The sequence below is a fragment of the Hyla sarda genome, chromosome 4 (assembly GCF_029499605.1).
Source record: "Hyla sarda isolate aHylSar1 chromosome 4, aHylSar1.hap1, whole genome shotgun sequence".
NCBI lineage: Eukaryota > Metazoa > Chordata > Amphibia > Anura > Hylidae > Hyla > Hyla sarda.
Genome location: NC_079192.1, coordinates 414,575,734 through 414,600,950, shown reverse-complemented (window position 1 = coordinate 414,600,950; position 25,217 = coordinate 414,575,734). Strand labels below are relative to the sequence as shown.

At 41.8% G+C, this 25,217-nt stretch overlaps 1 protein-coding gene across 1 annotated transcript in view; it reads right to left on the bottom strand.

Annotated features, from left to right (window-relative positions):
- TMTC1 (transmembrane O-mannosyltransferase targeting cadherins 1) overlaps window positions 1–24,978 on the bottom strand; it is a 41,423-nt gene extending 16,445 nt beyond the window's left edge. Inside the window, exons 1-4 of the mRNA XM_056517790.1 lie at window positions 24,908–24,978; window positions 16,189–16,955; window positions 10,417–10,594; window positions 10,125–10,198 (exon numbers count right to left, since the gene is read on the bottom strand). Of these exons, the coding sequence (XP_056373765.1) occupies window positions 10,125–10,198; window positions 10,417–10,594; window positions 16,189–16,814 (878 nt within the window). The 5' untranslated portion in view covers window positions 16,815–16,955; window positions 24,908–24,978. The remainder of the gene's footprint in view (window positions 1–10,124; window positions 10,199–10,416; window positions 10,595–16,188; window positions 16,956–24,907) is intronic.
- Between the last annotated feature and the right edge of the window lie 239 nt (window positions 24,979–25,217).

Here is a 25,217-nt window from a genome sequence, read left to right as displayed (position 1 = left end):
ACTGCTCTTACATACAAGAATATATCTACTATAATACTGCCTCCTATATACAAGAATATAACTACTATAATACTGCTCCTATATACAAAAATATAACTACTATAATACTGCTCTTATATACAAGAATATAACTACTATAATACTGCTCCTATATACAAGAATATAACTACTATAATACTGCCTCCTATATACAAGAATATAACTACTATAATACTGCTCCTATATACAAGAATATAACTACTATAATACTGCTCCTATATACAAGAATATAACTACTATAATACTGCCTCCTATATACAAGAATATATCTACTATAATACTACTCCTATATACAAGAATATAACTACTATAATACTGCTCCTATATACAAGAATATAACTACTATAATACTGCTCCTATATACAAGAATATAACTACTATAATACTGCCTCCTATATACAAGAATATAACTACTATAATACTGCTCCTATATACAAGAATATAACTACTATAATACTGCCTCCTATATACAAGAATATAACTACTATAATACTGCTCCTATATACAAGAATATAACTACTATAATACTGCTCCTATATACAAGAATATAACTACTATAATACTGCCTCCTATATACAAGAATATAACTACTATAATACTGCTCCTATATACAAGAATATAACTACTATAATGCTGCTCCTATATACAAGAATATAACTACTATAATACTGCCCCCTAGATACAAGAATATAACTAATATAATACTGCCCTATATAAAAGAATATAACTACTATAATACTGCTCCTATATCCAAGAATATAACTACTATAATACTGCTCCTATATACAAGAATATAACTACTATAATACTGCTCCTATATACAAGAATATAACTACTATAATACTGTTCCTATATACAAGAATATAACTACTATACTACTGCTCCTATATACAAGAATATAACTACTATAATACTGCCTTCTATATACAAGAATATAACTACTATAATACTGCACCTATATACAAGAATATAACTACTATAATACTGTTCCTATATACAAGAATATAACTACTATACTACTGCTCCTATATACAAGAATATAACTACTATAATACTGCCTCCTATATACAAGAATATAACTACTATAATACTGCTCCTATATACAAGAATATAACTACTATAATACTGCCTCCTATATACAAGAATATAACTACTATAATACTGCTCCTATATACAAGAATATAACTACTATAATACTGCTCCTATATACAAGAATATAACTACTATAATACTGCTCCTATATACAAGAATATAACTACTATAATACTGCCTCCTATGTACAAGAATATAACTACTATAATACTGCTCCTATATACAAGAATATAACTACTATAATACTGCCCCTATATACAAGAATATAACTACTATAATACTGCTCCTATATACAAGAATATAACTACTATAATACTGCCTCCTAGCTGTGAGGTTGTGTGTGAGTAGCTCTCCTGATGTCTGGAGAAAGCCCGGGGCGGGGCCACCCTGGGCGGGGAAGCTCCCCAAGCAAGGCTCAGGCTTCTCGGCCTACACTGGGGGAAAACTCCCAGGCTTCTTCTAATGTGGATGTAAATCCTAAAGTCATTCCAGTACAGAAGAATACTGAGCATGTAAGTCCAGCCATTGCAAAGAAGGAAAATACAGCGAAGGACGTATGTAAAGAAAAGAAAGCAGCAGCAGCAGCAGCAAGTATGTCTAAGGGATGTGATGTGGAACAGTCTGCCAGCCAGTGTGGCGTACAGTGTGATGGTAATATGACTGAATTCAAGACAGAATCCATTGTGGGAACTCCAAAGTCTGCAAACCGAGGCCATGTTGGTGCACAGGAGCTGGGGCAGAGTGGATCACAGGCAGCAGGTGTGCAGCTCCACTCTCCAGCACAGAGACACAGGAGGACATCACTGGAGAGACAGACATTGCAGGAGAACCTGAAACAACAAGATGTGGTCTCCAGCATGGCCCGCTCAGGCCGCACAAGATCCCAGGCTGGAGGTAAGAGCCACAATACTGACAAGTCTATGGAGGTGACACCTGGGAAATATGTGGAGAAATATGAAAGTGTTTACAAAACTGTTCCTGCCCCGGACCCTAATGTATGTGACCGGGCCTCAGGAGATACAAGCAGCCAAGGCTCCTCTGTGTTCACCCAGCGTGAGAGACTGTCCAGACCCCTCCAGCTGGGCAAAGAGACCACCCGGGCACCAGAGCTACAGCTGGCGGAGGAGATCCCAGCACTGGTGAGGAGGATGGAGGAGCTGAAGCACCTAAAACATATGCTGCAAATGCAGATAGACTGTGTATATAAACTAAAGACAGCGAATCCACAGTACAAGTCCATGCATGATGATAAACTGTATACACTGAGCACAGAACTGGCCACCATAGTGAGCGAGATGGACTCTATACTGGAGAGGATGGGACCCTTAGCGGAATCCTATAGGAATAAGGAACGCTTTTCCCAGTACCAGCTGAGTTTTGGTGCAGAGCCCAGATCGGATGTGGCACCTGTCATCACCCCAGATGAGCCCCAGGAGGTGACAAGACCCCTTATAAAACCCCCAAGTTTCACCTTCAAGGATCGGCATGTTCATAAGCCCGAGGAGCAGCAACCTCAGAGACCTGCAGATGTTCTGGAGCCTGCAACTCACTTACCTGCAGAGGCACTACAAGTCCCAGAAGTCCCAGTGCATCAGGAGGACAGTGGACATTTGCCGGTGTATGAAGGTGATGGGGTGATGGAGCAGAGCTCTAATGTTGGGGCACGGACTGGGGGTGAGGACTGTGATAATGTTGGGGCACGGACTGGGGGTGAGGACTGTGATGATGTTGGGGCACGGACTGAGGGTGCGGACTATGATGTTCCTGAGGGGTCGGTGGCTGGAGGGGGTGCACAATCTGTGTGGGGTGTAATGTCTGATAATGATATAGAGGTGGATGGGACAGGTGATGTTGTACACAATTCTGTGCATGATTTCCCCCCTTTACCTACAAGCACAGCAGCTGTGGTGGGGCCCCCTAGAGTAGACCCCAACCCTGTAAGACAGGACGCAGGGACCCGCCAGGTTCCTTCAAGAAATGCCTGGAGCCGTGGTGCTCCATCCTTCACCTCCAGCGCCAATTACACTGGCCAGGCATTTAAAAGGAGGAATGTGGTGAGATTTCGGCACAGAGGTGCCAAGGAGGACCTTCCGGATAGGAGGTTTGTGGTGAGGGAGCTCCTGTGCCACCAGATGGGGTTTGTGCCAGCTGACATCTTGGCGGTAATAAACCTTCCAGATAGACAGGGCTATGATGTCAGCTTTAAGCTCATGTCTAATCTGGATAGGTTCTGGTCCAACTTCCCCAAGTTCAGAGACAAGGATGGATGGAGTAAATTTAGTTTTATTCCCATATCCAAGCCAGATACCGTCATCATCAATATCATCTTCTGGAATGAAGCTGTTCCTCCCCAGGACATTGTGGTGTGGCTCCGCAGACATTGTGACCTGGTGTCTGATCTCACCAAGAACAGAGATGATGACGGTATCTGGACTGGAGGGTGGAAGGTCCTGGTGAAGCTGCGCCAACATGGTAACATCACCCAACATCTGCCCAACTCCTTCTTCATTGGGAGGGAAAAGGGCGTTTGCTTCTACCCCGGTCAGCCCAGAAAGTGCTTTAAATGTGGTAAACCTGGACATCTGGCTAACACCTGTACTGTGGTAAAGTGTAACCTGTGTGGTGAGACTGGTCACCTTAGTGCTGACTGCCAAAACATCAGGTGTAATCTCTGTGGTGAGATCGGTCACCCTCACCGGGACTGTCCCAATGCCTGGCACAACATCTGCCGGGAGCTTCCTGATGAGGACCTTGTGGCGGGGGCAGAGGCTGTAGAGGAGGAGACTTTAATATCAGGCCCTATACTGACCAGACAGGAGGTCCAGACAGATGTGAGTAACACTGCACCAACACCTCAGCAGTCAGAGAGCACACAGGGGGACATGGAGGTTGTGCCACAAGACCAGCAGCAGCCGGGGGTATCCTCTTCTGTGTCTGAGGGGAATAGGATGCAGCAAAATAAAAGGAGGAAAAAAGACAAGTCCTCCCGCAGGCCTGAGGGGGAGAACAGCATCGTTCAAAGTGTGAAAAAAAGGGCTGACAACAGGGCAGGAGTGATGGTGGTGTCCAACAGGTACGAGGTCCTGTCAGAGTCCGAGGGAGATTTGGACACTGAGATAAAAAGAATAGAGGGTGAATGTGATGGTGACACAAGGGACCAACCCCCAATAAAAAGAAAACCGCAGAGTGTGAAAGATAATGTAGAGTCAGATATGGAGACAGGTGGTGGCCAGCGGGACTCAGACTCTGACTTGTGATGATGGGGATCAGGTCTCTGCTCTTCTGTCTTATCATGGCTGGGTTTACTTTAAGGGTCCTTTCTACTAATGTGAACAGTATCAAAGTGAGGAGGACACGGCACATAGTCTATGACCATCTTAGAGACCTGGACACAGATGTCATCTTCATGCAGGAGACGCGCCTGACTTCTTCAGGGTATTTACGTGAGGCTGAGAGGGAATGGACGTCTGGTCCTTCTTTCTGGTCACTGGCTGTGGAGCCTTATGCCGGGGTGGCCATACTGTTTACCACCAGGGATGTGACTGTACATAGGATGACAGAGGTTGTCATGGGAAGGTGTCTGATCCTGGAGGTCACTATCCATGGTAGAAGGCTCCGGCTAATAAATATCTATGGCCCGCAGACAGTGACCGAAAGGATCCAGCTATTTAATGATGTCAAGCCATATCTATTCACATCTGTTCCTGTTATAATGGCCGGGGATTTTAACGTCACTAGGACATCAGGTGACAGGTCCTCAGGTAGAGCGGTGGCCAGGGACTCCAAGGTCCTAAATAACATAATCTTGCAGGCCGGTCTGTGTGATGTGTTCACACAGGGTGGAAGAAAACCAAAACTCACATACACCTGTTCTGACAGGAGCAGTAGAATAGATATGGCGTTTGTGCGTCCTGAAGAATTTATTAGTGATAGGAATGAAAAAACTGTCCCTTATTCAGATCACATGGCCTTAGTTTTCCATCTTGGTGTCACTAAGCGCCCAGATATTGGAAGGGGGCTCTGGAAGCTCAATTCTAATATCTTGGATGATGTGCATGTTCAGGGAGGTATTCACTCTCTTATACAGGGCCAGCTAGAGCGGGTGGACTTCTATGATGATATGGCCGCCTGGTGGGAGGATGTCAAGGATGAGATCAGAACCCTCTTAAAGAGACTGTCCTTTAAAAAGGGGAGGAGTAAGTATGGCCAGTATCTCAAGCTGCGCAAAGAATTGGAGTCACTATATTCGGCAGGTGGGGACCAACAAAGGATTGACCGGCTGAAATCTGAGATAAGGCAGTATCAGTACAGCAGGTATACCTCCCTGGTTCTTGAACGGGATTATGGGTCCTTAGGGTCTCCTGATCCCTTTGAGAATTGCCGGGAGCGGGTGGCAAATAAATCTGTCACCGGTCTCACTGACTCCCAGGGTGTTTTGCAGGAATCTCGGGAGGGTATCCTGGGGGTGGTGAGATCGTACTATGCTGACTTGTTTCAGAGGAAGGTTTTGGATAGAGACAAGATGACCCAATTCTTGGAGACAACTCCGCTCCCTGATACTAATGATTTGGACTTTTCTCCTTTGACAGCAGAATTGACGGTGGCAGAGGTTAAAGAGGCCATTGATAAGTTACATCTGAAGAAGGCACCAGGTCCAGATGGGATAACAGCAGAATTCTATAAGACATTCAGAGACCTCTTGGCCCCAATCCTCGTGGATGTTTACACAAATTGTCTAGAAAGTCACCTGATGCCTCCATCCATGAGAGTGTCCTCGCTGATTCTGCTGTCTAAAGGTAAAGAGCCGAGTGACATCAAGAACTGGAGGCCAATTGCCCTCTTGAATGTCGACAGGAAGATTCTGGCAAAAATCCTGTTTTCTAGGTTAGTTTGTCTGTCCCCGGCACTGTTGGCAGGCTGTCAGTATGGCACAGTAAAAGGGCGGAACATCTCTGGGGCAGTGATCTCCATAAGGGAGATGTTTGAGAGATGTAAAGCCCTGAGGTGTGGGAGATATGTTGTGAGTCTTGACCAGGCTAAAGCCTTTGACAGAGTAGATCATGAGTATCTATGGGCCACTTTGTCAAAGTACGGTATTCCGGGACAATTCATCGATTGGCTGAAGACTTTGTATTGTGAGGCCGAGAGCTTTCCTCTGATCAATGGTTGGCAGGGTGACACCTTCAGGGTTGAGGCGGGGGTGAGACAAGGTTGCCCACTGAGTCCGCTGCTGTATGTATTTGCCTTAGACCCGTTTCTGAGGTCACTGCAGGAGTGTGGTTTTCAGGGGGTGCCGGTCCCCCACTGCCTGCCCCTGAGTGTTGTTGCCTATGCGGATGATGTGACTGTAGTGATATCTGAGCCTCATGAGGTGGAGATGTTGTCTGCGGCCATCAGAAGTTACTCGGAGGCCTCAGGGTCTCTGGTCAACCTTGAGAAGAGTCAAGCTCTCTGGGTATCAGATACTGATCCAGACTTTGACCTGCCCCAATTTGTGAGAGCCTCCACCTATATTAAAATCCTAGGGGTCAAATTCGGGAGGGACGATAATGCCAGACTAAATTGGGAAGAGAAATTGGAAGCCGGAAATGCAAAGGTTCAGCGATGGAAGAACTGGAGGCTGACTTATAGAGAAAGGGTTAAAATGTTGAAGACTTACCTGGTCCCCGTCTTCTTATATGTCTCTGTCGTTTTTCCTTTGCCAGAATCTTTCTCCGCTCGGCTCTTTAGCCTGTTCTTCCAGATGTTTTGGGGGAACAGGTTGAACCCAATAAAAAGAGGGATCACTTACCTACAGAGGAGAGAGGGTGGGTTGGATATGCTGAATCCAAGGGTGTTCTTTGACTCCATGTTTCTAAAAGTTAATTTTGGTTGCCTGGACTCAAACAACAGCTCCCTGTGGGCGAATAGTATCAGGGACTGGATATTGCCTTTTGCAGAGTCTTGGGTGCGAGGCGGCAGTCTCAAGAGGGGGAGATGGACGCGTGACTACCTCCCCCCGTACCTGGAATACGGGCTCAGATGTCTGAAGAGATGGCGCATTGAGAAGTCCTATATAGAGAGTAAGACCCGTAAAGAGCTTTATGTCAGGGTTTGTAGGACCTTTTTCTTTTTACAGCCAGCTCTAAGGGACTGTACATCCGCCATTTTACGAGACAGTCTGAGGCTTCTAAACAGTGTGAGGCTCCCGAAAAAATTCCATGATATTGCCTGGCTGTCACTGCATGGGAAACTGTTCGTAAGAGGGAATTTAAAATACCTGAGTGTGTCAGATCGCCAGTGTCCCCTGGGGTGTCAGGAGGAGGAGACCATGACACATTTTATATCGGAGTGCTGGGGAGGGCGACACATATGGCAGACGATATCCAACAAGCTAAGAATCCCGAGACTACAGACCCTAAAATACTCAGAAATAATTTACGGTGTAACATCTAGTGTAAGTGGCATTGACCGGGAGACCTTATATATCATCATATCTGTGATAAAATACTACCATTGGCACACCAGAACCAGAGTCTCCATGTACAGTGAACCCTTCCATGATAGGAGAGCAGTAGACCTGATCCTGACAGAACTGAGGTGGGTAAAGTGCTTGGAGATCAGGAAGGATGAGAAAAATTGTTTATTATGGAGGAATGTGTATATAGAATGATATTTACCTTCATGATACTTTTGTGTTGTTATTTATTTATTTACTTTTATTCTCATTTAAAAGCAATGGGCTTTTTCTAAGTTAACATTATTGTTTCTTTTGTAATGGAAGTGTATGATATTTAATATTTGATATTGTTTTGATAATTTTGGTCGAGTGTACTGTAATATTTCTGTTTGTTTTTTACTAATAAAAATTGCCTCCTATATACAAGAATATAACTACTATAATACTGCTCCTATATACAAGAATATAACTACTATAATACTGTTCCTATATACAAGAATATAACTACTATACTACTGCTCCTATATACAAGAATATACCTACTATAATACTGCCTTCTATATACAAGAATATAACTACTATAATACTGCACCTATATACAAGAATATAACTACTATAATACTGTTCCTATATACAAGAATATAACTACTATACTACTGCTCCTATATACAAGAATATAACTACTATAATACTGCTCCTATATACAAGAATATAACTACTATAATACTGCCTCCTATATACAAGAATATAACTACTATAATACTGCTCCTATATACAAGAATATAACTACTATAATACCGCCTCCTATATACAAGAATATGACTACTATAATACTGCTCCCTATATAAAAGAATATAACTACTATAATACTGCTCCTATATACAAGAATATAACTACTACAATACTGCTCCTATATACAAGAATATATCTACTATAATACTACTCCTATATACAAGAATATAACTACTATAATACTGCTCCTATATACAAGAATATAACTACTATAATACTGCTCCTATATACAAGAATATAACTACTATAATACTGCCTCCTATATACAAGAATATAACTACTATAATACTGCCTCCTATATACAAGAATATAACTACTATAATACTGCTCCTATATACAAGAATATAACTACTATAATGCTGCTCCTATATACAAGAATATAACTACTATAATACTGCCCCCTAGATACAAGAATATAACTAATATAATACTGCCCTATATAAAAGAATATAACTACTATAATACTGCTCCTATATACAAGAATATAGCTACTATAATACTGCTCCTATATACAAGAATATAACTACTATAATACTGCTCCTATATACAAGAATATAACTACTATAATACTGCTCCTATATACAAGAATATAACTACTATAATACTGCTCCTATATACAAGAATATAGCTACTATAATACTGCTCCTATATACAAGAATATAACTACTATAATACTGCTCCTATATACAAGAATATAACTACTATAATACTGCTCCTATATACAAGAATATAACTACTATAATACTGCTCCTATATACAAGAATATAACTACTATAATACTGCTCCTATATACAAGAATATAACTACTATAATACTGCTACTATATACAAGAATATAACTACTATAATACCGCCTCCTATATACAAGAATATAACTACTATAATACTGCTCCTATATACAAGAATATAACTACTATAATGCTGCTCCTATATACAAGAATATAACTACTATAATGCTGCCCCCTAGATACAAGAATATAACTACTATAATACTGCCCCTATATACAAGAATATAACTACTATAATACTGCTCCTATATACAAGAATATAGCTACTATAATACTGCTCCTATATACAAGAATATAACTACTATAATACTGCTCCTATATACAAGAATATAACTACTATAATACTGCTCCTATATACGAGAATATAACTACTATAATACTGCTCCTATATACAAGAATATAACTACTATAATACTGCTCCTATATACAAGAATATATCTACTATAATACTGCCCCCTATATACAAGAATATAACTACTATAATACTGCCCCTATATACAAGAATATAACTACTATAATACTGCCTCCTATATACAAGAATATAACTACTATAATACTGCTCCTATATACAAGAATATAACTACTATAATACTGCCTCCTATATACAAGAATATAACTACTATAATACTGCCTCCTATATACAAGAATATAACTACTATAATACTGCTCCTATATACAAGAATATAACTACTATAATACTGCTCCTATATACAAGAATATAACTACTATAATACTGCTCCTATATACAAGAATATAACTACTATAATACTGCCCCCTAGATACAAGAATATAACTACTATAATACTGCTCCTATATACAAGAATATAGCTACTATAATACTGCTCCTATATACAAGAATATAGCTACTATAATACCGCCTTCTATATACTATGTACAATTGCCCTAATGGTACCATACTGCATTACTCTGTAGGGGGCAACACTGAGCGCAGAATATTTCTTGGAGAAGTCTTACCTTACATAACAGATGAATGCCAACAGGAAGAGTAAACACGCCATGACGTCCGCTCTCCCAACAATACCTGCCACCTGCACGGAGCCAAAAGAGACATTTATGTTGTTGTTATGTTTATGTTGTTTGTAATCTATCATTTGTCTTTATTGTACAGTTTCAGTTTCACTTTCAGTTTCATTAGTAGTGAGGATCCTGGGAAAGCTGTGGGACAAGTACTCGTGGGCTTATTTGTAACCCTTCTTTTTCAGGGATCAGATATGATGCAAGACTATACAGATGTGGCGGTACTTACGGCCTCGGTGTGCACGGGGTGAACGGCGAAGAGCAGGGCAGAGGCCAGCGCTTGTTTCCTGTCCTGGAAGGCGATGCCGCTGCAGATGTAGCCCAGCAGGGCGCTCACCATACAGTGTAACACCACATTCACCGCATGGAAGTAAAACGGCTCCAGGCCGGACAAGTACACGTTGGCCCTAGAGGAAAGATACAAAGAGAAGTTATCAGTTTTACGGGGGGTGTCCGACTTTAAAGGGGTACTCCATTGCCCGAGTGTTTGGAATCATTTTGTTCCAAACGCTGGGTGCAGGCTGTGGGGGTCGTGACGTTACACCACACTCCCTCAATGCAAGTCTATGGAAGGGGGCGTGGCAGCCGCCACGCCCCCTTCCATAGACTTACATTGAGGGGGTGTGGTGTGACATCACGAGGGGGCATGGCCGTGACGTCACGACCCCCGCAGCCAGCACCCAGTGTTCGGAACTAAATGTTGTGAATGCTGGGGCAGTGGAGTACCCCTTTACTTTTTTTTTTTATTTCTTCCTGTTTTGGGTGATGGGTTAAGAAAGGGGCGGGGCTTCATAGTATTCTACTACAGGAGACAATGGGGAGGAGCTTCTGCTGCAGCTAGTTGCCTTACAGTCCCAGACGAGCCTCAGATTAGGTTTTTGAGAAGAATGGGAAACGCATCGGAAGGACACTTTTCTACTCTTTGGATAGTTTTGTTACAATGTATCAGTGCAGGATTTTATTCCTATTCAATTACAGCAAGCAGAGATCCTGAAGCCGATGAGGAACAGGAGCACAAATTGCAGAACTCTTCAGGCACATGAGGAAGCGGCGTAGAGAGTGTCGTCTTTCTCAGTGTTTGGGATCTTGTTACAAGCTACGCGGAGAGTAAAACACGACCCCATCTTAGCTGGAGGCTGCGAAGATTTAGGAACCTCCATGGACGCCTGGACGGCCCCATCATTCCACAGAAACCTGTCCCTCTAGGCCATTGTTCACATTGTAAATATCGTAAACTTTTCTGGTTCAGGGACCACAGTGTTAGAGTTTATGGCTCCCAGGGGCCACAGTAAAGCGCTGAGATTCCTATGGAGACAATATAGCCCAGAGATTTACAATTCTCAATAGCAACAATAAAAAAGCAGCATCTCCACCTCCTGGTCTCCTCCGTGAGGCCTGAATGAGGGGTAAAGGGGGTTAGAATAACAAAAAGCGTTAACATCATACAGGACCTAGGGGGCAGCACATGAGGAAGGGATTCAGGGAGTGCCATAGAAGATGATGGAGCTGCCCTTTAAGGAGGATGGAGCTGCCCCATAAGGAGGATGGAGCTGCCCTTTAAGGATTATGGAGCTGCCCCCTACTTAGGATGGAGCTGCCCGCTAAGGAGGATGAAGCTGCCCTCTAAGGAGGATGAAGCTGCCCCCTAAGGAGGATGGAGCTGTCCCCTAAGGAGGATGGAGCTGTCCCCTAAGGAGGAGGGAGCTGCCCTCTAAGGAGGATGAAGCTGCCCTCTAAGGAGGATGAAGCTGCCCTCTAAGGAGGATGAAGCTGCCCTCTAAGGAGGATGGAGATGTCCCCTAAGGAGGATGGAGCTGCCCTCTAAGGAGGATGGAGCTGCCCTCTAAGGAGGATGGAGCTGCCCTCTAAGGAGGATGGAGCTGTCCTCTAAGGAGGATGGAGCTGTCCCCTAAGGAGGATGGAGCTGTCCCCTAAGGAGGAGGGAGCTGTCCCCTAAGGAGGAGGGAGCTGCACCCTAAACAGGATGGAGCTGCCCCCTAAACAGGATGGAGCTCCCCCTAAACAGGATGGAGCTGCCCCCTAAGGAGGATGGAGCTGTCCCCTAAGGAGGATGGGGCTGCCCCCTAAGGAGGATGGAGCTGTCCTCTAAGAAGGATGGAGCTGCCCTCTAAGAAGGATGAAGCTGCCCCCTAAGAAGGATGGAGCTGCCCTCTAAGAAGGATGAGGCTGCCCCTAAGGAGGATGGAGCTGTCCTCTAAGGAGGATGGAGCTGTCCTCTAAGGAGGATGGAGCTGCCCCCTAAGGAGGATGGAGCTGCCCCCTAAGGAGGATGGAGCTGCCCCCTAAGGAGGATGGAGCTGCCCCCTAAGGAGGATGGAGCTGTCCTCTAAGGAGGATGGAGCTGCCCCCTAAGGAGGATGGAGCTGCCCCCTAAGGAGGATGGAGCTGCCCTCTAAGGAGGATGGAGCTGCCCCCTAAGGAGGATGGAGCTGTCCTCTAAGGAGGATGGAGCTGCCCCCTAAGGAGGATGGAGCTGCCCCCTAAGGAGGATGGAGCTGCCCCCTAAGGAGGATGGAGCTGTCCTCTAAGGAGGATGGAGCTGTCCTCTAAGGAGGATGGAGCTGCCCTCTAAGGAGGATGGAGCTGCCCCCTAAGGAGGATGGAGCTGTCCTCTAAGGAGGATGGAGCTGTCCTCTAAGGAGGATGGAGCTGCCCTCTAAGGAGGATGGAGCTGCCCCCTAAGGAGGATGGAGCTGCCCCCTAAGGAGGATGGAGCTGTCCTCTAAGGAGGATGAAGCTGCCCCCTAAGAAGGATGGAGCTGCCCTCTAAGGAGGATGGAGCTGCCCTCTAAGGAGGATGGAGCTGCCCTCTAAGGAGGATGGAGCTGCCCTCTAAGGAGGATGGAGCTGCCCTCTAAGGAGGATGGAGCTGCCCCCTAAGGAGGATGGAGCTGTCCTCTAAGGAGGATGAAGCTGCCCCCTAAGAAGGATGGAGCTGCCCTCTAAGGAGGATGGAGCTGCCCTCTAAGGAGGATGGAGCTGCCCCCTAAGGAGGATGGAGCTGCCCTCTAAGGAGGATGGCGCTGCAGCCAGATCATAAAATATATTAGTATATTTCATAAATTTCATAACACATCGGCCTCCTAAAAACTACAGGTCCGAACCTGCTATAAAACCTTCTGCTGGGAGTTGTAGTTCCCACCATGCCACAGCTTACTGTGTTAGGAATTACTATGGCCCCCTGGTGCAGCCCCAGAATAACCAAACTTTATTGCCATACGGATGTGCGAGCGCCGACAAAGCTGCGATTGTGGGGTGTGAGGGGTTAACCCGGCCAGATATTCCAGTAATGTAACCATGGAGCGAGAGGGAGGCCTCCGCCACCTCCACAAACAAACCCCACATTTTTCACTAGGCGATAACCGGGGGCTGCGCCGCCCCTTTAAGTGGATACAGATGTTTCTTCTTCTCCTATAAACAATCTCTTCTCCTTTTTTTGGCCGCCTGCAGGACTGCGCCACCCGCCACCGCCACCCCCGACGCCTGTAATACAGTGTTTCCCAACCAGGGTGCCTCCAGCTGTTGCAAAACTACAACTCCCAGCATGCCCGGACAGCCAACGGCTGTCCGGGCATGCTGTGAGTTGTAGTTTTGCAACAGCTGGAGGCACCCTGGTTGGAAAACACTGCTGTAATACATTGTAACCAATCAGAAAAGGATAGAGATTTGTGCTGCTTATCCGCTTAGCTCACAGAGCATTGTCTAGACTGGACGCAATTGCGACGAACGCTCAGCTGTGAGAATTAATGTAATGTAATGTATGAAAGATGAGAATGTTTCCATTCACTGGCAGTAACAGAGGTACTAAAAGGGTTAAGATTCTTTAAAACTATAACACCTTGTTGCCCATGTCAACCAATGGCAAAGCTGCTTTCATTTCATATCCCATTTTGGAAAAACGAAAGCTGCTCTGTGATTGGTTGCTATGGGCAACAGAAATGGTTGTCTTCTTAGACAGTTACATCCCAGCCAATTACAGAGCAGCTTTCATTTTATACCCTGCTCTTGGAAAGGGAAAGCTGCCCTGTGATTGGTTGCTATGGGCAACAAAGATGGTTTCTCTTTTTGAACGTTTTATAAACAGCCAATCACGGTGCAGCTTTCATTTTATATTTTGTTCTTTGAAAAATGAAAGCTGCTCTGTGATAGGTTGCTATAGGCAACCAAAACAGTCGCTCTCTCAGACCGTTATATGACAGCCAATCACAGAGCAGCTTTCATTTTCTACTCTGCTCTTCAAAAGTGAAAGCTGCTCTGTGATTGGTTGCCATGAGCCACAGAGATGTTTATCATTTTGAATATTTCATAACAGCCAATCAGAGCGCAGCTCCGATTATGTATTAAAAAAAAAATCTAGGCTGCTCGGTGATAGGTTGCTATAGGCAACAGGATGGGTTTATCTTTTAGATCGTTTCATGGCAGCCAATCACAGCACAGCTTTTATTTCATATTCAGTTTTTTTGAAAAATGAAAGCTGCTCTGTGATTGGTTGCTATAGGCAACAGAGACCATCTGTTTTGAACCGTTTCATATCATCCAATCACATCGCAGCTTTCATTTCGTACTGTTTTTTTTTTTAATGACAGCTGCTCTGTGATTGGTTGCTATGGGCAACAAAAACTGTTGCTCTCTCAGACCATCTCGTAACAGCCAATCACAGCGCCGCTTTCATTTTATACTCTGATCTTTAATAAGGAAAGCTGCTCTGTGATAGGTTGCTATGGGCAACAGAGAAAAAAGTTTATCATTTTGAACGTTTCATAACAACCCTTAAAGGGGCACTCCACTCCCCAGCATTTGGGACATTTAGTTCCGAACGCTGGGTGCGGTCTTTGGGGATAGCCACTCCCCCTCGTGATGTCATGCCCCGTCCCCTCAATGCAAGTCTATGGGAGGGGGCATGGCGGCCATCACACCCCCTCCCATAGACTTGTATCGAGGGGGCGGGGCGCGACATCACGAGGGGGGGTGGCGACCCACGAAGCCCACACTAAATGTTCCGAACACTGGGAAGTGGAGTGCCCCTTTAAGAGCGAAGCTTCATATTGGATGTTCAAAAAGTTAAAAGCTGTGCTGTGATTGGTTGCTATCGGCAACAAAAACAGTAGTTCTTTCAGACCATTTCATAACAGCCAATCACAGTGCAGCTTTCGTTTAAACTCCGCTCTTTAAAACTGAAAGCTGCTCTGTCATTAGTTGCTACGGGCAACAGAGACTGTTTATCTTTTCTTCATAACAACCAAATCAGATCAAAGCTTCAGCTTTCTATTCCGCTCTTAAAGGGGTACTCCACTGCCCCAGCGTTCGAAACATTTTGTTCCGAACACTGGGTGCGGGCTGCGGGGTCGTGACGTCACACCACACCCAAGTCTAAGGGAGGGGGCGTGGCAAAATGTTTCGAACGCTGGGGCAGTGGAGTACCCCTTTAAAAAAATAAAAAAAAATTGGTTGTGATTGGGATTGGTTGCTGTGGGCAACAGGGACAGTCAATCAGATCCAGTGTCTAAAAACCCCATAAGACCTTATTACTTACAGGCCTAAAGCCTGAGGCTGCACTAGTGAGGGATTACGATGACAACAAGACCCCTGCTGGGTATTGTCAGGTGCCGCGTTGTCATGGAAACCACATCATAGTCAATGCTGTTGTAGATGGCCATTTAGTTCCACACAAGGTCTCCATGACAACGCAGCATTTAACATTGTTGTCTTCGGAATGTCTCAGTAGTGCAGCCTCAGGCTTTGAGCTTCATGGTTGTAATGTACAATGAAGGTGTCTCACCTATAGTGATAATGTAGCCTTAGGGCAGTATTTCCCAACCAGAGTGCCTCCAGCTGTTGCAAAACTACAACTCCCAGCATGCCCGGACAGCCTTTGGCTGTCCGGGCATGCTGGGAGTTGTAGTTTTGCGACAGCTGGAGGCACTCTGGTTGGGAAACACTGCCTTAGGGTATATAGGCCCAGTGCCCACTCTAGGCTTACCTGAAGCTCAGGACACAGAGAGGGCGGTAGGACTTATGGCTCGTGTTGTCATCCATGGCTTTGCCCCAAAAATCGTTTTTGAAGATGGCGCTCAGGTTGGTCTCTCCCCTGCTGTCAGGATTATTGAGTATCGCCCATATGTCGTCATGGACAAACTCACCCAGCAAGGACCGGGCAAAGCACAGGCCCGCAACAATGGCCGGCACGGCAAAAACCCAGGCGCAAGGGTTGTCCACCATAGGATGGTCTCTCGGCCTTCTAGGTGGCACTTTGAAATTGCCATTTTGAGGTCTCCCCGTACACTGGGTCTTGGGTAATCCATTGGTGGTGGTTTTCGGTGTCATTCCACCACGTGTCTGGTCTCCATGGTCGGGGTTGGTGAAGTTGTGCCCGTTTCCATTGCCCAGGTCTTTGGGTATTGTTCGGAGGTTCTTATGACTTCTGTGGTTGGTGCCATTGCTGGACACTTGTCTTTGGCTGTTGGATCTTCCGCTCTCGGCCATGTTGGCCGGTATCTCTTTGCCGGCGCCGCGTCTTTGATCATTTTGGAGGATGACTTGGCCAACGCTTCTCATACTCTCCAATATCGGGGACCTCTCACATCTTGAGGGGGAAATGTCCGTCATCCATCTCCGCTTCTTGTTGTCTCGGGGTCTACTGCTCCTCTACGAGGTGTAAACCCGACCGTCTCATCCTGGTAATCTCTGGGTATGTCTTGTGCCCATGAATTCGGACATTACCCTTTACCGGCATTCCAGAAGTTGTGCCTGAAATATACAACAATATCTCTTATTATAAAGTCTCTTAAAGGGGAGTTCCATACTTAGCTGTCTACTGACATAGGGTCGTAGGTCTCTGTCACTTTTTGTGGGGCAGGATTGCAATTCTACTGTTGGCATGGATGCCCCAAAAGTCCAGATGTCTATCTAACCAAACATGGAGAAGAGACCTCACAAGCAGAGCACTCTCATAGAGAAGAGACCACACAACCACAGCAGTCTCATAGAGAAGAGACCACATAACCATAGCAGTCTCATAGAGAAGAGACCTCATAACTACACCTGTGTCATAAAGAAGGGATCTCCCCACAACCAAAGCAGTCTCTCAGAAAAGAGTCCCTACAACCACCACAGTCTCATACAGAAGAGACCTCACAACCACCACAGTCTCATAGGGAAGAGATTCCACAACCACAGAAGTCTCATAGAGAAGAGACCTCACAAGCACCACAGTCTCATAGGGAAGAGACCTCACAATCACAGCAGTCTCATAGGGAAGTGATTCCACAGCCACAGCAGTCTCCTAGGGAAGAGACCTCACAAGCACCACAGTCTCATAGAGAAGAGACCTCCCAACCACAGCAGTCTCATAGGGAAGTGATTCCCCAACCACAGCAGTCTCCTAGGGAAGAGACCTCACAAGCACCACAGTCTCATAGAGAAGAGACCTCCCAACCACAGCAGTCTCATAGGGAAGTGAAATGTCACATATTGTCATTAAAGATTTCTTGGGAAAAGCAGCAGGAAAGAGATTCTACCCCAGCTGTCTATGAACATAAAGGACAGTCTCTACTTAAAGGGAAGAAGCTGTCATTTCTGAGCTGTCATTCATTGGTACTAGGTCTGAAGTTACTTAACCTGTCTCTTTAAATCAGCTGTCAAGGCCACATAACACAGCTGTCTCTTCAGACATCTAAATATGATGTAACTCTTTTCAATGTATACAATGTATCAGCTGTCTCTCCAGCACTCTATATATATATATAATGTATCAGCTGTCTCTACACTCTGTATATATATAATGTATCAGCTGTCTCTACACTCTGTATATATAATGTATCAGCTGTCTCTACACTCTGTATATAAATAATGTATCAGCTGTCTCTACACTCTGTATATATAATGTATCAGCTGTCTCTACACTCTGTATATACAATGTATCAGCTGTCTCTACACTCTGTATATATATATATAATGTATCAGCTGTCTCTACACTCTGTATATATAATGTATCAGCTGTCTCTACACTCTGTATATATATATATAATGTATCAGCTGTCTCTACACTCTGTATATATAATGTATCAGCTGTCTCTACACTCTGTATATATATAATGTATCAGCTGTCTCTACACTCTGTATATATATAATGTATCAGCTGTCTCTACACTCTGTATATATATAATGTATCAGCTGTCTCTACACTCTGTATATATATATATAATGTATCAGCTGTCTCTACACTCTGTATATATAATGTATCAGCTGTCTCTACACTCTGTATATATAATGTATCAGCTGTCTCTACACTCTGTATATATATAATGTATCAGCTGTCTCTACACTCTGTATATATATATAATGTATCAGCTGTCTCTTCACTCTGTATATATAATGTATCAGCTGTCTCTACACTCTGTATATATAATGTATCAGCTGTCTCTACACTCTGTATATATATATAATGTATCAGCTGTCTCTACACTCTGTATATATAATGTATCAGCTGTCTCTACACTCTGTATATATAATGTATCAGCTGTCTCTACACTCTGTATATATAATGTATTAGCTGTCTCTACACTCTGTATATATATATAATGTATCAGCTGTCTCTACACTCTGTATATATATAATGTATTAGCTGTCTCTACACTCTGTATATATATATAATGTATCAGCTGTCTCTACACTCTGTATATATATATAATGTATTAGCTGTCTCTACACTCTGTATATATATATAATGTATCAGCTGTCTCTACACTCTGTATATATATAATGTATCAGCTGTCTCTACACTCTGTATATATAATGTATCAGCTGTCTCTACACTCTGTATATACAATGTATCAGCTGTCTCTACACTCTGTATATATAATGTATCAGCTGTCTCTACACTCTGTATATATAATGTATTAGCTGTCTCTACACTCTGTATATATAATGTATCAGCTGTCTCTACACTCTGTATATATAATGTATCAGCTGTCTCTACACTCTGTATATATATAATGTATCAGCTGTCTCTACACTCTGTATATATATAATGTATCAGCTGTCTCTACACTCTGTATATATATAATGTATCAGCTGTCTCTACACTCTGTATATACAATGTATCAGCTGTCTCTACACTCTGTATATATAATGTATCAGCTGTCTCTACACTCTGTATATATATATAATGTATCAGCTGTCTCTACACTCTGTATATATATAATGTATCAGCTGTCTCTACACTCTGTATATATATAATGTATCATCTGTCTCTACACTCTGTATATATATATAATGTATCAGCTGTCTCTACACTCTGTATATATAATGTATCAGCTGTCTCTACACTCTGTATATATAATGTATCAGCTGTCTCTACACTCTGTATATATAATGTATTAGCTGTCTCTACACTCTGTATATATATATAATGTATCAGCTGTCTCTACACTCTGTATATATATAATGTATTAGCTGTCTCTACACTCTGTATATATATATAATGTATCAGCTGTCTCTACACTCTGTATATATATATAATGTATTAGCTGTCTCTACACTCTGTATATATATATAATGTATCAGCTGTCTCTACACTCTGTATATACAATGTATTAGCTGTCTCTACACTCTGTATATATATATAATGTATCAGCTGTCTCTACACTCTGTATATACAATGTATTAGCTGTCTCTACACTCTGTATATATATATAATGTATCAGCTGTCTCTACACTCTGTATATACAATGTATCAGCTGTCTCTACACTCTGTATATATAATGTATCAGCTGTCTCTACACTCTGTATATATAATGTATCAGCTGTCTCTACACTCTGTATATATAATGTATCAGATGTCTCTACACTCTGTATATATAATGTATCAGCTGTCTCTACACTCTGTATATATATATATATATAATGTATCAGCTGTCTCTACACTCTGTATATATATAATGTATCAGCTGTCTCTACACTCTATATATATATATAATGTATCAGCTGTCTCTACACTCTGTATATATAATGTATCAGCTGTCTCTACACTCTGTATATATAATGTATCAGCTGTCTCTACACTCTGTATATATATAATGTATCAGCTGTCTCTACACTCTGTATATATAATGTATCAGCTGTCTCTACACTCTGTATATATATAATGTATCAGCTGTCTCTACACTCTGTATATATAATGTATCAGCTGTCTCTACACTCTGTATATATATAATGTATCAGCTGTCTCTACACTCTGTATATATATAATGTATCAGCTGTCTCTACACTCTGTATATACAATGTATCAGCTGTCTCTACACTCTGTATATATAATGTATCAGCTGTCTCTACACTCTGTATATATATAATGTATCAGCTGTCTCTACACTCTGTATATATATAATGTATCAGCTGTCTCTACACTCTGTATATATATAATGTATCAGCTGTCTCTACACTCTGTATATATATAATGTATCAGCTGTCTCTACACTCTGTATATATAATGTATCAGCTGTCTCTACACTCTGTATATATAATGTATTAGCTGTCTCTACACTCTGTATATATATATATAATGTATCAGCTGTCTCTACACTCTGTATATATAATGTATCAGCTGTCTCTACACTCTGTATATATAATGTATCAGCTGTCTCTACACTCTGTATATATATAATGTATCAGCTGTCTCTACACTCTGTATATATATAATGTATTAGCTGTCTCTACACTCTGTATATATATATAATGTATCAGCTGTCTCTACACTCTGTATATATATAATGTATTAGCTGTCTCTACACTCTGTATATATAATGTATCAGCTGTCTCTACACTCTGTATATATATAATGTATCAGCTGTCTCTACACTCTGTATATATATAATGTATCAGCTGTCTCTACACTCTGTATATATATAATGTATCAGCTGTCTCTACACTCTGTATATATATATAATGTATCAGCTGTCTCTACACTCTGTATATACAATGTATCAGCTGTCTCTACACTCTGTATATATATATAATGTATCAGCTGTCTCTACACTCTGTATATACAATGTATCAGCTGTCTCTACACTCTGTATATATAATGTATCAGCTGTCTCTACACTCTGTATATATAATGTATCAGCTGTCTCTACACTCTGTATATATATAATGTATCAGCTGTCTCTACACTCTGTATATACAATGTATCAGCTGTCTCTACACTCTGTATATATAATGTATCAGCTGTCTCTACACTCTGTATATATAATGTATCAGCTGTCTCTACACTCTGTATATATATAATGTATCAGCTGTCTCTACACTCTGTATATATAATGTATCAGCTGTCTCTACACTCTGTATATATAATGTATCAGCTGTCTCTACACTCTGTATATATATATAATGTATCAGCTGTCTCTACACTCTGTATATATAATGTATCAGCTGTCTCTACACTCTGTATATATATAATGTATCAGCTGTCTCTACACTCTGTATATATAATGTATCAGCTGTCTCTACACTCTGTATATATATATAATGTATCAGCTGTCTCTACACTCTGTATATATAATGTATCAGCTGTCTCTACACTCTGTATATATAATGTATCAGCTGTCTCTACACTCTCTATATATAATGTATCAGCTGTCTCTACACTCTGTATATACAATGTATCAGCTGTCTCTACACTCTGTATATATAATGTATCAGCTGTCTCTACACTCTGTATATATAATGTATCAGCTGTCTCTACACTCTGTATATATAATGTATCAGCTGTCTCTACACTCTGTATATAAATAATGTATCAGCTGTCTCTACACTCTGTATATATAATGTATCAGCTGTCTCTACACTCTGTATATACAATGTATCAGCTGTCTCTACACTCTGTATATATAATGTATCAGCTGTCTCTACACTCTGTATATATAATGTATCAGCTGTCTCTACACTCTGTATATATATAATGTATCAGCTGTCTCTACACTCTGTATATACAATGTATCAGCTGTCTCTACACTCTGTATATATATATATATAATGTATCAGCTGTCTCTACACTCTGTATATACAATGTATCAGCTGTCTCGCAATATTCTGTACAGTATATACAATGTATCAGTCTTAGATGTCTCTGTATCAGTTGCTGTCTCTTCTATATACTGTCTCTCTAGTATTCTGTATATACAATGTATCAGTCTTGTCAGTTGCTGTCTCTTCTATATACTGTCTCTCTAGTATTCTGTATATACAATGTATCAGTCTTATCAGTTGCTGTCTCTTCTATATACTGTCTCTCTAGTATTCTGTATATACAATGTATCAGTCTTATCAGTTGCTGTCTCTTCTATATACTGTCTCTCTAGTATTCTGTATATAAAATGTATCAGTCTTGTCAGTTGCTGTCTCTTCTATATACTGTCTCTCTAGTATTCTGTATATACAATGTATCAGTCTTATCAGTTGCTGTCTCTTCTATATACTGTCTCTCTAGTATTCTGTATATACAACACATCAGTCTTATCAGTTGCTGTCTCTTCTATATACTGTCTCTCTAGTATTCTGTATATACAATGTATCAGTCTTGTCAGTTGCTGTCTCTTCTATATACTGTCTCTCTAGTATTCTGTATATACAATGTATCAGTCTTGTCAGTTGCTGTCTCTTCTATATACTGTCTCTCTAGTATTCTGTATATACAATGTATCAGTCTTATCAGTTGCTGTCTCTTCTATATACTGTCTCTCTAGTATTCTGTATATACAACACATCAGTCTTATCAGTTGCTGTCTCTTCTATATACTGTCTCTCTAGTATTCTGTATATACAATGTATCAGTCTTATCAGTTGCTGTCTCTTCTATATACTGTCTCTCTAGTATTCTGTATATACAATGTATCAGTCTTGTCAGTTGCTGTCTCTTCTATATACTGTCTCTCTAGTATTATGTATATACAATGTATCAGTCTTGTCAGTTGCTGTCTCTTCTATATACTGTCTCTCTAGTATTCTGTATATACAATGTATCAGTCTTATCAGTTGCTGTCTCTTCTATATACTGTCTCTCTAGTATTCTGTATATACAATGTATCAGTCTTGTCAGTTGCTGTCTCTTCTATATACTGTCTCTCTAGTATTCTGTATATACAATGTATCAGTCTTATCAGTTGCTGTCTCTTCTATATACTGTCTCTCTAGTATTCTGTATATACAATGTATCAGTCTTGTCAGTTGCTGTCTCTTCTATATACTGTCTCTCTAGTATTCTGTATATACAATGTATCAGTCTTATCAGTTGCTGTCTCTTCTATATACTGTCTCTCTAGTATTCTGTATATACAATGTATCAGTCTTGTCAGTTGCTGTCTCTTCTATATACTGTCTCTCTAGTATTCTGTATATACAATGTATCAGTCTTATCAGTTGCTGTCTCTTCTATATACTGTCTCTCTAGTATTCTGTATATACAATGTATCAGTCTTGTCAGTTGCTGTCTCTTCTATATACTGTCTCTCTAGTATTCTGTATATACAATGTATCAGTCTTATCAGTTGCTGTCTCTTCTATATACTGTCTCTCTTGTATTCTGTATATACAATGTATCAGTCTTATCAGTTGCTGTCTCTTCTATATACTGTCTCTCCTGACAGCTGCCTCTATATAACATCCTCAGAGGTCTATTTCTATGAGTTGTCTCCATACATCAGTGTCCATATATATACAGTATATAGTTTTTATCTCTATACAGGTGCTGTCGCTGTCTCTCTGTATATATAGGTGCAGTCTCTATACTGTACATTAGTCTCTCTCTATATTATATATACAGCAGTCTCTCTCTCTATATATATATATATATACAGCAGTCTCTCTCTCTATATATATGTACAGCAGTCTCTCTCTATATATATATACAGCCGTCTCTTTCTCTCTCTATATATACAGCCGTCTCTCTCCATATATATACAGCAGTCTCTCTCTCTATATACAGCCGTCTCTCTATATACAGCAGTCTCTCTCTATATACAGCCGTCTCTCTCTCTCTCTCTCTATATATATATATATATATACAGCCGTCTCTCTCTCTATATATATATATATACAGCCGTCTCTATATATATATACAGCAGTCTCTCTCTATATACAGCCGTCTCTCTCTCTATATATATACAGCAATCTCTCTCTCTCTATATACAGCCGTCTCTCTCTATATATATACACAGCAGTCTCGCTCTCTCTCTCTCTATATACACAGCAGTCTCTCTCTATATATATACAGCCGTCTCTCTCTCTATATACAGCAGTCTCTCTCTATATACAGCAGTCTCTCTCTATATACAGCAGTCTCTCTCTCTATATATATACAGCAGTCTCTCTCTATATACAGCAGTCTCACTCTATATATATATACAGCAGTCTATCTCTCTATATACAGCAGTCTCTCTCTATATACAGCAGTCTCTCTCTCTATATATATACAGCAGTCTCTCTCTATATACAGCAGTCTCTCTCTATATACAGCCGTCTCTCTCTATATACAGCAGTCTCTCTCTCTATATATACAGCAGTCTCTCTCTCTATATATACAGCCGTCTCTCTATATACAGCAGTCTCTCTCTCTATATACAGCCGTCTCTCTATATATATACACAGCAGTCTCTCTCTACATACAGCAGTCTCTCTCTCTATATACAGCCGTCTCCCCCGGTCGGTACCTGCAGTCTCGTAGCTCTCCGGCCGCCGTCTCCTTCTCTCCTCCCCGCATCTGCGGACACATCAGCCGCCGCCTCCCCGCGCATCCTCAGTGCGGACCGGAGACCGGGGCCTGGAGAACTACAACCCCCAGCATGTCCTCTATATAATACCGACCACTACAACCCCCAGCATGTCCTCTATATAATACTGACCACTACAACCCCCAGCATGTCCTCTATATAATACCGACCACTACAACCCCCAGCATGTCCTCTATATTACACCGACCACTACAACCCCCAGCATGTCCTCCATATAATACCGACCACT